Source organism: Panicum hallii, chromosome 9, assembly GCF_002211085.1.
Source record: "Panicum hallii strain FIL2 chromosome 9, PHallii_v3.1, whole genome shotgun sequence".
Classification (NCBI taxonomy): domain Eukaryota; kingdom Viridiplantae; phylum Streptophyta; class Magnoliopsida; order Poales; family Poaceae; genus Panicum; species Panicum hallii.
This window is the reverse complement of record NC_038050.1, coordinates 71,727,449-71,739,196: the sequence shown is the minus strand read 5'-3', so window position 1 is coordinate 71,739,196 and position 11,748 is coordinate 71,727,449. Positions and strand designations below refer to the sequence as shown.

The window sequence follows — 11,748 nt, the reverse complement described above, 5'->3', positions numbered from 1 at the left end:
GGCTCTCCCTCCTCCACCACCAGAGCCCCAAAAACCCAAGCAAGCAACCCGCCAACGCCCACGCGGCAACAGGCGCCGCGCCCGCGCCACCAGCCCTCCCCGCCCCTGCCCCGAGAATCCCCCTCTCTGCCCCTCTCTCTCTCTCTCTCTCTCTCTCTCTCTCTCACCTAAGCCCAGCCGCCGTGTCAAAATAAAAAAGCCCAGCCGCGCCTCTCTCTCTTTCTCTCTCGCGTCTAAATAGCATCGCCCGCCCGCGCGGGACACCACCCGTCCTCTCGCGCCTTTTCCCGCTAGCCAACGCGCGGCACCGCACCACAAGGCGCGCCCCCTCTGCTCCTCCCTCCCTCTCTCGCCTGCAGCGCTAGCGAGCCCTCGTCTTCCCCTCCCCATTATTCCCGGGATTCCCCTGTTGCTGCGACTGCGGCCCGCCCCACCCACCTACCGCCGCCCGCTTCTCCTCCGCGCCTCGCTTCCGGGCAAGCTCCGAGCGCCGCGCGGGACCGGGCCATGGGGAAGTACATGCGCAAGGGCAAGGTGTCCGGGGAGGTCGCCCTTATGGAGGTCCCCGGCGGCGCGCTGCTCGGCGTCCGCACGCGCTCCCGCACGCTCGCGCTGCAGCGGGCGCAGAGGCCGCTCGACAAGGGGGACGCGGAGGACGCCGCCGGGGAGTACCTCGAGCTCCGGAGCAGGAGGCTCGAGAAGCCGCACAAGGAGCAGGCGCCCGCGCCCGCGCCCAAGAGGGGCGCCGGGAAAAAGGCCGCCGCCGCGTCGCCCGCGCTGGCCGACGACGAGGTCGAGGGCTCCTTTGGGGAGAACATGCTCGACTTCGACGCCATGGAAAGGTGAGATTTTTCGACCTCCTCTGTTCCGGTCTTCATCCAATTTGCTCCTTTGCCGCGAGGCGGGATTGGTTAGGGTTTGCCTTGCGCCTTCAGGGCGTACGCTATCTTCTCGATTCCAGTCCATTAGCGCCGCCAGGGGGCACCTAATGCTTCGAATTCGAAGTTGAATGGTGCCACCATTTGGCGCAGGACGCAATATTTCTCTTTTCCCCATTACCCTTGGGCCTTGGGACAACGTATAGGCTGACAAGTCCACTCCTTGGCTGAAATTGAGCTACTCGTTCCAAGACTTCTCCTCACTTGTTCCAAGGATTGAAGAGTGGTTAAGTTCGCGTCTTTGCTCAGTTCTTGCACTCATACCAGCTTCTTATCCGTCCAAAATCATGTATACTTTTTAACTCCCCCCCCCCCCCAAAACAATTAAATCAGTTTGTAGAATACTACCTACTATTTAGCTAAGTTTTTGTCGAGAAGTTAGCTTAAATATTCTGAAGTCTTTCTAATTGCAGCCATGCCATTTGTTTCACTAACATGTTCTAGTGGTTCGAGAAATAATCCTGTTTAGCTCAAAAGAATCTCTAGTTTATTGAACAGAAACCTAGACCCCAAACATGCACTCTTTTCTTTTTTTTTGACGGAAAAATGCACTTTTTCTTTGCTCAAAGAAACAAGTAGGAGTAATCCTCAATTCGGTGCATGTCACATCCTTGCATTCCTGCGCCCAATCCAAACTAAAGCAGCCCTCTTAGTGGAAGCGGAGTATCTCTAGTGACCGTTGCTTAGTCCTTACCCATAGCCGGAGGGGAAAAGTTGCCTCCTTTTCCCTGGTTCTGTCCCCTTCCCTACACCGCGCAGGGCGCAGCCCTTCGTTCTCTTGCATTTGCTCTTGTGCTATCTAGTTGGGTCTCGGTTAGTGGTGGGGTTCGGCAGTGACCCTCCCAATCTTTTGCCAATCAAAGGCCCTTTTGCAAGAAATTTCAATCACCCACCGCCGGAAAGGCAGCACTCGTGTCGCACTCAAGATCCCATTTCGTGCGTTTCTGCTCACTTGCCACTGGGTTGTGTCTGGACGGCAACTAAACGGCGTGGCATTGGTAAGCAGCTCATCATTAGCCGTGTACTAGTCTACCAGAGTGTAAACACCATTGAATACCTCCTGCTTGTTAGCTGCCTGGGATCACTGGGCCTCGGGATGGACCACCTTTCTTGAAATGCAAACATGAAATGGAGTTTTCCCTCCATTCCTATTCTGGTCCATCAACCACTATACTTCTTCGAAAAAATGTCTAGCACAAATCCTTCAATGGAAGGATGAAAGATAAAGATTTTTCTGGTATCTTTTGTGCAATGTAGTGCTCTGGGTTCTATAGCTGTTTGAAAAGAAAATTCAGTGTGATGACGTGTGTAACACTATTTTAGTCGCATAATCTTGTGTGCATGGGCCCACGTTGGCATATGCTTGTTGAAAATCCTATTTAGCTCAGTTGTCTCTATTAGGCCCACTTGTTTGCCTGTATTAAGTGTGCTTGCTGCATCATAAATCAAGTACCACATTGTGGGGGCATATGCCGGGAAGGGACAAGAGCGTATGAGGAAGGAGATAATGTGCTCAATTATTTGCCATTTGTTGTCATGTCGTTCACCAATCCAACTTGCAGCTTGCAAGTGCCACGTTTCGGGTTTTGGAGCTCTTGATTTGGGGATTAGGGACAGTCACAGAGACATAGGAGCAATTTTTGTTTGCCCGTACAAGATTGAACAGTACTAACTTGAAGGGCTAGGGTTTTTGAATAGTGTGTCTTGATACTTGGCCTTCCTCGATGTCTGCTTCTGGGCGGCACCGTGGGATTTTCAATTTAGGAGTGAGAAAAAATTGTACACTGCAATGGTACTTGTGCATTTATGGCACCTTTGTTTTTCTTTCGAGTTTTTTTACTCATGTCTCTTTTGATTGCAGGAGTACCAGAGAGACGACGCCTTGCAGTTTGATTAGGAACTCAGAGATGATAAGCACCCCAGGATCCACAACTAAAAGCAAATCCAGCAACTCGATGACTTCCCGTCGCAGAATGGAAGCCTCAGTCTGCCGTTTCATACCGAGTTCACTTGAGATGGAAGAGTTCTTCACAGCGGCTGAACAACATGAGCAGCATACCTTCAGGGAGAAGTACGTCTGGCTTCGTTGTCTATAACTCAGAACACCCCGTGAAATTTTTGCTTTGGCTGACATTGAACTGCAATATTGTTCTTATCAGGTATAACTTCTGTCCTGTGAACGACTGTCCTCTTCCTGGACGGTATGAATGGACGAGGCTAGATTGCTAGATTTTCAGCACAAGAGCTCCATTGATCTGATATGTCTACAACAATTACCAGCGCCGTGGTCGTGGCGCAACCAACTGGATTGCATTACCTTTCTTGTCTGTTGTAAAAATTAGAGTAGTTAGCCTGTAGCTGAATGATCTTGTGTAACGAACAGGTGCAGCGCTGAGTTACACCCAGATCCCCAACCTTACTGTAACCGTTAACTGCTCAACGCTCATGCCGTAACCGAATCATCTCATGTAGTGTAGTGTAGGCCTAATCATCTGTTCCTAGCCCTTGAATCAATTTAATGAATTAGAGTTAGATTTCCATGGCATTTGCCTGATGTTTTCGACTGTTGTCTGTCACATGGCAAGCTTATGCTCTGGTCTGAAGAATTGGGCATTGCGCTTGTCATGCCCTTGGAAAGCCATGGCATGATGGAGTCTGTGGGGCTTCGCAGGGCTTGCATTCGCTGTATTCGCGATACTCCTTTTGAACCGCCAACTGGTCTGGGTTCCATTGGGACTTGGGAGTTCGGTCTTGTGGCTAGAGTCAGACACTGTCGTTTCCTTCGAGTGGTCACTGGATGATGCCATATGATGCCATGGTGGTCTCACTTGGAGAGACCGGTGCATCAGGCAGTGATGAATTTTTTTTGGAATGTTGCCGGCAAACGCTGTTCTTTTTTATTTTTAATAACCCAGATAACTGGTAAAGTTCATCTTTACGGTCAACTAGCCAGCTAAGTCATTGAGTAATTTGTGCTGTCTGCTCCTTAATTATACCTTTCAGGCAAATGTCCTTCTTCACTCCATCTTTGCCGCTTTCCCGTTTAATCAAAGATATCTTCCAGCATCGCTGCCTGAAATTGCTGCTGGTAATGGGTAACCTGTTCTTAGTGGCTGTAACAGGCTTTACCCACACACGGTTGGTGCCACTTGGTCCCGTATCGTTCCTGCGATCTTTTCCTGCAGTGGAGTGGCAAATTGGTGACCCCGGCGTCAAAAGCTGCCACAAGTTTCCAAGAGCATCAATAGTGTAAAGAGAATCCAAGGTGCAACCAGAAGCATGCATTTCCTGTTCTGGTGTGAGTTATATAGATGGCAAGGTATAGCTGATCTGCTCAAAATGATCTCATTACAGTGAGAAAATGTCTGCACAGCGCCACTGCTGTGAATTGACAGTAGCTTACCCTTCAAAATTTGGCGCCAGATGTTCTCATCAGTTATCATGCTACATTGTTTTCCAGCATTCAGCAGGACTTGTGGAGACATTTGCTTCTGAAAGATGCAGCAATCCTGTGCCGCTGTCATCTGAAACAAGCTGTCCATCACGCGCACACCAGCTGAGCCAAGGATTTTGGATGCATCAGGCGGCCTGCGATGGTTATCGGGAACAGTCGTTGCTTCAAAACGGTGTGCCGACCCGTGCTGAATCTCGCTGCAAGTTGCAGTACACGCGTTGCAGATTTGCAGTCAGATGACGGGACAGTTCACAGCTGGAGCTGCCCCCCTTTTTGGGCGCCAAGTGACCGCTGTGGGGCTAATGATTACTGTGATGACAAGCAGCTGCAGCTACTGAGCTCTGGCGCGCTCTCATGAGATTTGTACGGCACAGCCCTCTCGTGTGCATCAAGCCATCAAACCTAGCGTTGGTGAGTGGAGCTGGAGCCAGGAGCCTGAAGGCAGTGTTGCTGGATGCAGATAGCAGCTTATGGTTACATGAGGATTAGGCTCCCTGTTTCTGTTCTGAAAAGCTAGATTAAATTTCCTGTCTAGCAACTGCTGTCAGATGATGGTGTCAAAACCCTTGCGCGCGCACCACAAAGCTGCTGCACTGAACCCAGCACAAAGGTGCCCGCCCCATGCTTTTCTGTACCTCTGAGGTATGTGTACTTGCAAGAGTCATTTCTGCAAAGAAAGGCGTAAATTGCTTGGCGCGAAAAGTTTGAAAGTCACGTTGCAATCAAAATTTTACAAGTACCACAGAGTCCCTGAGGCTAGCGCATGCCTGCTGACACAGCAGACTGAGCAATGTTCATTGTTTGAGTTCATTTGACTGCTCTTCATACATCTGTTACTGTTTAGCAGCTATTTTGAGTGAAGAAGTGTGAACAAACAGCTAGGTCTGTTATTGGTGCTGTACAAACTTGAGAAGCTGCTGCTGGCACTGGCGGAGCCTAGTATAGGCCGTCCTAGGCTCCTGCCTCCCTTGACTTGGCAAAATTACTTAAGATTTAACAGTATATCTATAGCTATGACCTTCTAGTTCTTTTGAAACACCATCTTACTCTCATTCTTACTCCGTAAACTGCATTGTACAATGGCCTCATAGCTAATTTGGCCCCCACTTCGTTTCAAGTCACGCTCCGCCACTGGCTGCTGGAACGGAGGCGGAGGGGTTCCTGCAGCTTATGGTCTTTACGCGTTCTGAATGGAGTGTTTACCTGATCTTTACATTGCACAGTCAAGGGGTAGTAAAATGGCATCCGGTTCACGAGAAAAAGGCGTTTGAACATGAGGCCGTAGCACGCTCACGGTACGAGCTGCCGTTTCTGATCTTTTCTGCATTCAAGACCTGAGATGCCCTGACAGAAGAGGCCCTGAGCGCCATTAAAACACGAGCTTCAGATGAGCAGCAGACAACAGGAGAGGGCGAAGAACAGTGCCACTCTGTCCTTACTGGCGTTGTCTTCTAAGCAGAAAAATGCATGGCAAACGAGGGCTGTATTATGGAGCATTCTGTTCCACTGGAAAATGTTCAGAATAACAGCATAGAGATAACTGCTGAACTTAATTCACTGAAGGATCGACAAGAACTGCTGCTTAGTGCTTAGAGACCATCAACTCCTGCTTATTACTGAGGTTGATCTCCGCAATACTGAAAGCGACAAGGCCGGGCGACACCGCTCCTGCTGCATGCATGGAGTCGTCTGCTCGTCTCGTCTCTTCACCCTGTGTTGGTGCGGCGTCAAGCTAACTATGAACGCGGGGATCTAGTGAGAGATGGATCGTGTGGAGATGCTGTAAGAACCATGTACATAGAATACGGCATGCCCATCAGCTATCACATCGCGTGCTGGTGCCCTAGGCAGCTGCTCCTGCTCACTGCTCAGGTCAGTCTCAGCTCGTCTCTAGGAAAAGAAAAAGGACAGCGTGGTGCGGTAAAAAAAAAAGGCAGAATAGTACCCCCCAAGCATCAACGTCAAATCATCAACTCCCGGTGCATTCATGCTTGCAGTTGCAGTGTAAGTTCAGTGCAGGCCAGTTCATGCAGCTACGGTGAAAAAAACTGTCAGCAATTTACCTGTGTTCATCCTGCAGGTTTTGTCCTTCTGAAACGGGAATCGCCTGAACCCTCGAGTGCATTTGCAGCGATCCGATTCAGGGCTGTGGACTGGGGACTCTGGAGTATCCTCATTTCTCAACGCCGCCATTTCTGCTGCTGCTCTTTCGGGCCCAGTAGGCCCACAGATTCGGCTCATAAATTTCGGGCCCCCGACACGACCGCGACATGGTTTGAGGCCCAAAACGCGTTGGTGGCGCGTGGTCAAAGTTAGGCGCCAGCCACGTGGTCCGCTGAGGAGCCGCGGGAAGGGGGAATTGGTCCGGTCTCCAACGAGTAATCACTGTGGAGTGCGATATATTTAATGACACGTGGATCTATACTGGAATAGCCTGTGCGTCCCGCTAACCCAGGCTGCTTTTCGATTATTTTATCTATATTTTCTCTGCTAATTAATTTAAAAAATTCCACGCGTGATCGAACGGGACCCACGTACCAACCGCATGGGGATGCAGAAACGTCAATGACGAAGAAGCAGTGCAGCGCGTTGGATGTTTTCCGATTAGCCCACCGATTTTTCAAAGGTTAACGGAACCACCCGCACCTTTCACAGGCTAGTGTGCAAACCACAAGCCAGCACGCACGAGGGAAAAGAGAAAAGAATCTTGTAGTATAGTTCTTCTCGCTGCGCCCCTCGAAGATCTTCGAATTACGATCACGCCGCACCCTCGGTTCTTCAACCAACTTGAAAGTCCGAAACCAATAAACAATTTCTGGCGGGTGGCTCTGGGTACGTCTTGTTCCGTCTCGTTTCTCGGATTTGGCTCCGGAATTCGAAGAGGGATCGCCGCCTGTCCCCTTTCGACTCCCACCCACCTCAACCCCTCCGCCCGTTCCGTCGCTTGCTCGGAGAACCTCGCGATCCCGATCGCCCCTCCCGATTCGGCCAGTTCGATTCCAATTACGGCCGGACTGGTGATCCGGGGGATCGAGGAGAGGACAGGATTCGATTTTGACTTGGCGATTCCATTGGGTTGGGGGCTACCCAGCCAGCCGGAAGTTGAGGTTTTCCTTCTGCGGCGAAGGTGAGCGAGTTCGTTAATCTATCGGCAATTTCAGCCTTCATCTGTACGAGCAGTATAGGCTTTGGTTTCGATTTCGTTCTTTCCTTTCGTTGATGGCCCTGTAGTGCCTGAATTCTGCATTCACGTTTGGGATTTGGGCCACTAAAATTCATGTTTATTTTGTTGGGATTTTTCCCCCCTTGTTTTGGGAAGATTAAGAGCTCCGCAATTAGTTAGTATAGGTTTTTTTTTCATATTCTTTTGTCTAATCCACACCATTCGGACAAAATACCACTCAGTTTTCTTCAACCTTAGTGGCAGCGAAATTTCATCATTTGTTCAATCAAGATTTTCATCTTTTTGTTAGTGCTGCATAGGACTTTATGCAATCGTGAAGTTCCCCGAATCCTTATTGCCACTTCCTTTCCCAACATGTTGCTGGGTTAGTTAACTGGCATGGTGAATCCTCCGAACTCTGAAGCATACTCGATATGATTAATTGATTGCATCAGCCATCGAGTGCATACCAGTGGTTTCTGTAGGATAATTGTGCTGCTCAAATAGCTCCAAGCTATACAATGTCGTGCCTAAAATAGCAAGGTATCTCATATTTGGACATTTGGTAATTGCAACAGAGAGCCGACTGAACATGACGTGGCATGACGAAGGGTACGAAAGAGAGGGGGAGATTTAGCAGATTTACTCGCTGCATGTCAATGCAATGCCTGTGCTCTGGGGATCAGATGAACAGGATGGATCGTGCAGTCCAATTATCGGAATACGTAGACATCAAGGATGGCCTGAACAGGCGGTACTCGTCTCCAAATTTTGTGATTGAGCAGCATGCCAACAATACTGGTATGGAGGATGCTGAGTTGTCCCTCCAGCGAGTTGGCTCCCTTAATTATGAGGTTGGTCCTCCATTCTTTGGCATAATAGTCTTGTGACAACATACTGAGCTCATTGTGTGTAATGGTTACAAATTTTCAGGAAGCAAGGGCATTGCTTGGAAGGGTAGAATACCAAAGAGGGCATATTGAAGAAGCACTTCGAGTATTTGATGGGATAAAAGTATCTACAGTAATTCCTGAGATGAAAATATCTATCGCCAGAAAAGTGGGCCAGCAAAAGCCTCGCCCATATTCTAGCTCCCCAGCACTGCCATTCCATGCTGTTACTGTACTGATGGAGACTATATATCTCAAGGCTCTAGCACTTAATGATCTTGGAAGGTTTGAAGGTAGAGACCCAGCTTCTCTGCTGTTTTCTGCTTATCTGTTCAAGACTATTTAAACGTAGCTCCAACTATATTTTGGTTTTGCAGAAGCTGCACGCGAGTGCAGTACAATATTGGACATTGTGGAATCTGCAGTACCTGAAGGTTTGCCATCCAACTTTGGAAATGATTGCAACCTCAATGAAACAATATGCAGAGCAGTTGAGTTACTTCCTGAGCTTTGGAAATTAGGAGGTTTTTCTCTTGAAACAGTCTCTTCATATAGGAGGGCTCTGGTTACTAACTGGAACCTTGATGCAAAGACCATTGCTAAAATACAGAAGGAACTTGCTATTTTTCTGTTATACAGTGGTTGTGAAGCTAGCCCTCCCAAACTTCGATGTCAATTGGATGGTTTATTTGTACCTCAGAACAATCTGGAAGAAGCTATTCTTCTTTTATTGATTCTATTGATGAAGTTCAATCTTAGGAGGATTGAGAGGGATCCAACTGTGATGCATCACCTTGCTTTTGCACTCTCTGTGTCTGGGCAGTTGAAACCTCTAGCTCGTCAGTTTAAGGCACTATTGCCTGGTATTCTGGACAATAGAGAGTGGTTGTACAATGTTGCATTGTGCTACCTAGCATCAGATGATGATTTAACTGCACTGGATCTGCTTAGAAGGGTATTGAAGTCTGGAGAAGATTCAAATAGTTTCAAAGAACTTCTCCTGGCTTCAAAAATTTGTTGTGAGAGCAGTGCGCGTGTTGGAGAAGGTGTTTTATATGCTCGTAGAGCCCTTGCCATTCAGCATGGGTGCTGTGATCAAATGGATGTTGTGGCAGGCCGTTTGCTTGGCATATCCCTTTCAAATCAAGCTAGATATGCTACAACTGACATAGAGAGATCCTCTCAGCAGCATGAAGCGTTGGAGGTGCTTGGTGATGCTGGAAAGAAGGCGCATAACAGAGATTTCGGGACAATATACAGTCTCAGCCTTGAAAATGCTGTGCAGAGGAAATTAGATACTGCAGCTCGTTATGCAAAGAAGCTGTTGAAATTAGAGGCTGGGTCGGAATTGAAGACTTGGCTGCTTATAGCCCGAATAATGAGTGCCCAAAAACGATTTGAAGATGCTGAGAGAATCGTGAATGCTGCGTTAGATCAGGCTGGGAAGTGGTCTCAAGGAGATCTATTGCAAACTAAAGCCAAAATTCAGATTGCCCAGGGCCAATTTAGGAAAGCAATTGAGACGTATACGCAGATTCTTGCTTTGATCCAAGTTAGGATGAAGAGCTTTGGTGCTGGCATTTCTGTGTTGCAGGTGGCTATCTTTTATTTTAAATCGAACTTAGAAGGATTTTAAAAAACTAAATACTTTTCTATGCTTAATATTTTTTCTATCTTCTATTGCATTACCAAACTGGCTGGAGTATCATTTAAAATTATTTGCCAAATGTGTTAGTGAAATAAAACATCTTTTGTTATTCAGTTTACATATTGAATAGTTGTAGTCATGCTGTGAGTATATTTTCTGAAAGCAAAGGGAGAATGTAATTATGTTAGCTACATGTAGTCGTGGAACTTTGATTCGTAAAAGGAAAATCCTCTTATAGTCTTGCTCAACATTTTTTTTACATTGTAGGGTACTAAGACTGATAAAAGTCTGGAAATAAAGACATGGTATGATCTTGCCCTTTTGTACCTAAGAATGTCGCAGTGGAAAGATGCAGAACTTTGCATATCCAAGATAAAAGCTATCAGTACATATTCCCCCTTTGCTTGTCATGCTACAGGTGATTTATCCATTTAATTATATTTATCCATTGATTTTTGATCTTAGCATCATTTTTTGTATCATTAGAAAGTCTTCCATAATTCATGATGTTGTATCACATAAAAAACATGATGTTGTGAATTATTTAGCCCCAAAATCTTGCCATTCTTAGTGTTTATGAAGTTTGCCATGCAGGAAAGCTACTTGAAGCCAAAGGTTTGGCAAAGGAGGCTCTGCAAGCATATTCAACAGCGTTAGACCTTGAACCTAAACATGTACCAAGTTTGATATCAACAGCTACTGTTCTTCGACAGCTTTGTGAGAAACCCTTGCCTGCAATGAGATGCTTCCTAACCGATGCATTGCGAGTAGACAGAACAAACCATGTTGCCTGGTTCAACCTTGGCTTACTCTATGAAGATGAAGGTGACACCGCAGCCATTGAAGCTGCTGAATGTTTTAAAGCAGCTGCTGTTCTTGAAGAAACTGCCCCCGCAGAACCTTTCAGATGACATCAACACTTCTGAGGGACACTCTAACCAACCATGAACCAATCAGACGTTTTACAGGAATGGAAATGGTATAGGCAACTTTGGCACAAAGGTTTCAACTTTTTTGTACGCTGCGTCTTTTCGCCATTTCCTCATCTCCCATTTGAGTCTGGAAAGTGGTGTGTGTAAGTAAAGTGCTTAGGATAGAAAATACATGTAATGTACCATAATTACTCGTTTTATTTTTTTCTTGAATGCGCAGTAGAACTGCGCGTCGTTGTAATAATAGATAGAAAGTGCGGTCCAAATTACTCGTTTTATTGTATAACAATGCCTGATAGCATGCTATAGATAACACTTCTTGGGCATTATTATTAACTTACACTCTTTGGAAGCTCCAAAACAAAGTTGCTTTACTGATTTTACGAAGCCCTGTTACTTACGATCTTGAAAGAGCTTAAAACAATATTCCTTATCATTGTAGTGTAAGTACATTTTGAGGAAATTATTCGGCTTTTCTTCCCAATTTTCTTATTTGCTGTCATTCTTGACACATTTTACTTCGGAAAATAGCTGGACCAGCATGGAGAGCCTAGAACCCTAGTAACCTAGCAATTTATGAAAGGTAAGAATGCTTATTTAAACTTTTATATTGTTCATTTGCTGAAATATTGTGAATTTGGTTGTGCTAGCTGGCGTCCGCACGACCAAATTCGTGACAACTACGGTCAGTAGGAAAGTACACACACCACATTCAAGTCTTTT

General features: G+C 46.8%; 2 protein-coding genes across 2 annotated transcripts; both read left to right on the top strand.

Annotated features, from left to right (window-relative positions):
* The first annotated feature begins 249 nt into the window (after positions 1 to 249).
* Positions 250 to 3,492, top strand: LOC112873674 (cyclin-dependent kinase inhibitor 5-like). Its single transcript, XM_025936685.1, has 3 exons — positions 250 to 842; positions 2,800 to 3,009; positions 3,098 to 3,492. Exons 1-3 carry the CDS (start codon positions 508 to 510, stop codon positions 3,165 to 3,167), a joined length of 615 nt encoding a protein of 204 aa, XP_025792470.1. The 5' UTR covers positions 250 to 507; the 3' UTR covers positions 3,168 to 3,492.
* A 3,624-nt stretch (positions 3,493 to 7,116) lies between these two features.
* On the top strand, positions 7,117 to 11,361 carry LOC112876985 (protein NPGR2-like). Its single transcript, XM_025941176.1, has 6 exons — positions 7,117 to 7,519; positions 8,134 to 8,409; positions 8,489 to 8,738; positions 8,823 to 10,039; positions 10,361 to 10,511; positions 10,688 to 11,361. The coding sequence occupies exons 2-6, from the start codon at positions 8,158 to 8,160 to the stop codon at positions 11,002 to 11,004; spliced, it is 2,187 nt and encodes a 728-aa protein (XP_025796961.1). The 5' UTR covers positions 7,117 to 7,519; positions 8,134 to 8,157; the 3' UTR covers positions 11,005 to 11,361.
* The last annotated feature ends 387 nt before the right edge of the window (positions 11,362 to 11,748 follow it).